Source organism: Pseudochaenichthys georgianus, chromosome 3, assembly GCF_902827115.2.
Source record: "Pseudochaenichthys georgianus chromosome 3, fPseGeo1.2, whole genome shotgun sequence".
NCBI classification, from domain to species: Eukaryota; Metazoa; Chordata; class Actinopteri; order Perciformes; family Channichthyidae; genus Pseudochaenichthys; species Pseudochaenichthys georgianus.
The window spans coordinates 37,515,758-37,519,962 of record NC_047505.1 but is presented as its reverse complement, the minus strand read 5'-3'; the positions used below and the strand labels follow the sequence as shown (position 1 = coordinate 37,519,962).

The following is a 4,205-nucleotide window of genomic DNA, read 5'->3' as shown; positions in this document are numbered from 1 at the left end:
TGCTGTGTATTCTTGTCTTTGGGTTGGAGAAAATGATCAAGCGAATAAAAAGTCAAATAAAAAAACCAGTTTGTTTTCTTGGTTTCAGGCTGGACCATAGCTGTCTGATCTATTTAATTTAGTGCTGGGCTTATTAATGTTTTTTTATTATTAAGGAATGGATTATTAGAATACATTTGTTTTGCTGTGCCATTTATACCAATGCAGCTATCTCTTAAACATGTTTAGGTTGTATACCATTACAAATCAAAAGAACCGGTATGCTCAGTGTTCGTACATTTTGTTCAAGATAGTAATTACAGTTTGCTAAATTTCCCAGTTCAAATTAATAGGTTTATTCAGTCTTTGAAATTCATGATTCTGATATACGCTATTCAATAAAGAAACCCTATTGAACTCCTCTCACCCCTGTACCTAGGTTACAGTTATTGTGTATACCAGGCTATTATGTGTCATAACATAAATATAGAAACAGATTATACTTTTCTTTCACATTATAGGCATATAAACCATGTAATAAAACATAAATTAAATTATTAAAGCTAAATTAACTAGATTTTAAGTACAGACAAATTGCAGGAAACCTCTTCCAGTTCACTTAGTTCAGTGTAAGTGCTGCAATACATCCATAACATAACAATACAATACAAAACATTTTTGCAATTAATTAATGACCACAACATAATGGCAATGAGTGAACCTTTGGGGCGCCTGAGGGGCTGGAGCCATTGTGGGCTACATCTATCAGGTTTGAAGTCCACCTGTCTGTGATGAGTCCTCTACCTCTCGCCTGCATCTACAGATCATCGGCCATTGTACTTCTGATGTCTTCAGTATTTTCTCTCAAATAATTTACCCACCTAACATGACAATTAACACCCTCCAGCATGATGGTTGGCTGCAGTAGGTACAATAATATAAAATACATTTATTGAATTACAAGTTTTTGTTAAAGTACAATTTTTAAAATAATTGAATCATGCTAACTTTACTGTGTTTTAGCTCAATTAAAGCAACATGAATTAGCCTGTACTATGTTAAAGTAGCTCAGCTCAGTTATGTACATTTTAAGAATTAAACATGTTTCAATGTGTAAAGAACAAGCACATGAGATGAATGTTAGCCAACGGCTAAAGCATGGCATTGGAAAAGGCGCAAACTAGAAAAATATTAATTGTTTGTGTTCAAGCTAATTTAGCAAGCTAGGTAGCATGCTAACTAGCTTAACGTTAGCTCTTACATTTGGCCTGAACAACTAATTTTAAAGACTGACCTTCGTTTCAACAATGTGTGTAATGCAATTTAGCCTTGATTTATGATTTGAAATGATTTGAAAATGTTTAATTTATCGCCTTATTAATATTTAACGTAATTTAATGTCACTAGTAGCATCTAGTTTGAAGGTTTGATAAGATAATATGTTGCTGAGTTGATATTGGTCCTGATGTTCCTGAAGGTTTGATAAGATAATATGTTGCTGAGTTGATATTGGTCCTGATGTTCCTCAGTTATTTTCCAGAAGATAAGTGGTCATAGAAACCTTATCCTTACAAACAGATTACCTCATTAATTTATACAAAAAAGTCTGGAGTTCGAAAAGGATTTCCCCCAACCTGGCAACCCAAACGTCATTTTTATTTATTGCTAATTAATTAAGCATCAGTTAAGCCAAGTGAATGTATATTAAACATATTTAAATTAATGTAATTCTCTTTCTGTTTTGTTTATATAACTTGTTTTTATTGATGTTTCTCACTCTACTTTTTATTTTTATTATTGTCTTGTTATTGTTTTTTGTATATTATCTTGCTCTGCAAAGAAAAATAAGCTGGGCTGAATCTTGCATTAAAGGTGCCATATAAATAAAGTTATTATTATTCATAGAAAACGGGACTGAGTATTGTTACATTAATGTTATAGATAGTGAAGCCCTATCATATCAGATATAGCTTATGATCACGAGTACAGTCTAGTTAACATCGTGAGTACGAAACATAGGTACGAACGCACGCCCTCCAAGGGCATAACGTCATTTTTCGTTATGAATTGCATCGTGGTGAACGACTTGCCTTATGATTAATGTAATACGCCTCTGCCCTCAGAAACGGACCGTGGCTGCTGAATAATAAATACCCTGAACCCGCCCATTTAATGTTTATTGATCAGCTCTCCAGCAGGCCCATCTGACAGCAGTCAGATTCAGTCTGGATATGGCGTCGCTGCAACGACACGGGATGAATTTGCACCGCTCCGTGGGAATTTGTCAGTCGCGTACCGGGACGACACTTCTTGTTTTTTGTCGCTTTTAATAGGGATTATTCATGGCGATGGAGGACGAGGATAATAATTCAGCGGTCGTGGCGACTAACACCCAAACAGGCATCAAGAAAGGAGGTGATGTCGGAGATAACGGGGCTTGCATTGACAGGCAGCCGGACACGGTGCTCCACCGAGCGGGGCTGAATCAGACTGCAGGTCGCGGCAGCCGCAGTGGTCCCGGAGCTCATGCTGCGACGGGGATCCGGGTGCTAAAGGCAAGTCAAAACGACAGGATTTATTTACTTGTGATGCAGCAGGGCATTCAAACAAGGTGCTCCACAATTATGTCTATATTGTGTTACATGTCAAGGTTTTCTTACATTGCAGTTGGTGATTCAAACAGGGCAAAGTGCATGAGAATGAAAACGCATCCTTGTAATATTATGTAATGGCAGCGATACCCAGTGATTGATATTCTCTAGTTACTGATTGATCTGTAGATTATTGCCATTCGGTGAGGAATGTACCAGAGCCAATTTTCACACACACACACACACACACACACACACACACACACACACACACACACACACACACACACACACACACACACACACACACACACACACACACACACACACACACACACACAGTGTAGGTTGTAAGGGCTTTTATATGAAGGCCCACTGCTGAACAGTTCTTCTATGACATTTTAGGGCAAGACACATGATGTGTAATGGCATAAAAGTCCCTGAGGTAGCTGCTTCACAAGGCAATGATACACGTTATACACACACACACAATCTCAGCTTTGCTCTTCAATTAATGTGTATGCAATGTTGAGATGTCTCCTGTATCTAAAGGAAGAGCGTCACCCTGTGACCCATTGACCCGTAAAACAGTCAATGCGAAGGCAACTTGTCTTTTTCATGCTATTGGAGTTTTGCTTTTGAGTATCAGTGAGAAAATGCACCCGGGTGTGTTAATTTAATCAGGGGTCACATCCAAATCCCACACATACAGTAAGTGTTACAGTTACTTTCTGTATCATAATGAAATGACTAGCATTAAAACTGAGCAAGGGTAAGGAGGTTCTGTTATTATTTTACTTATCTGTCCATTTCTCATTACATTTACAGTATATTTATCTTATCCTCTCTGACTTGACTGAACATGCATGCTCTCATTCAGCCTGGCCCTGCCTCACATATCCTCACCTGAGAGCCGCCCTGTGGAGCTGCCCTGTGTTTTAGTCACCTGGGGTTACCTCTGAGGTTTCCACAGCAGCAAGCAGTGCTCACCTTAGACACACCTTGATGGTAGCTTATGAGGAAAGGGTATATGTCTTCTTTCCCTGTGGCCATTCTTCATCAACAGGTGGGGAAATTAAACTAGCCTTTCTCTGTTTACATTCCTGCCTCTAACCTCTGGAATAATCAATCCCCTACATGCAGGACCTATTTAGGAGTGAAAGTGAACATTTATTATTGACCTTGAAAATAGAAGTTTAAATAATCTTAGGTAAGGTTCCATTTACTAGCTTAAGCTGAGTATACTTAATTTGTAGACCAAGACCATGAAGTGTGTGTGTGTGTGTGTGTGTGTGTGTGTGTGTGTGTGTGTGTGTGTGTGTGTGTGTGTGTGTGTGTGTGTGTGTGTGTGTGTGTGTGTGTGTGTGTGTGTGTGTGTGTGTGTGTGTGTGTGTGTGTGTGTGTGTGTGTGTGTGTGTGTGTGTGTGTGTGTGTGTGTGTGTGTGTGTGTGTGTGTGTGTGTGTGTGTGTGTGTGTGTGTGTGTGTGTGTGTGTGTGTGTGTGTGTGTGTGTGTGTGTGTGTGTGTGTGTGTGTGTGTGTGAAATGTTCCCCAGACCTTTCCTTTACTCACCAAACTACTCTTTCTTCTGACATTTCCCAGAGAGACCCAATCATTTTAAAGTGTTCTTCCTTCA

The 4,205-nt window shown here is 39.0% G+C and overlaps 1 protein-coding gene across 1 annotated transcript in view; it reads left to right on the top strand.

Annotated features, from left to right (window-relative positions):
• Window positions 1-2,079: 2,079 nt before the first annotated feature.
• Window positions 2,080-4,205, top strand: part of phlpp2 (PH domain and leucine rich repeat protein phosphatase 2) — a 48,283-nt gene continuing 46,157 nt past the window's right edge. Inside the window, exon 1 of the mRNA XM_034111744.2 lies at window positions 2,080-2,534. Within this exon, the coding sequence (XP_033967635.1) occupies window positions 2,322-2,534 (213 nt within the window). The 5' untranslated portion in view covers window positions 2,080-2,321. The remainder of the gene's footprint in view (window positions 2,535-4,205) is intronic.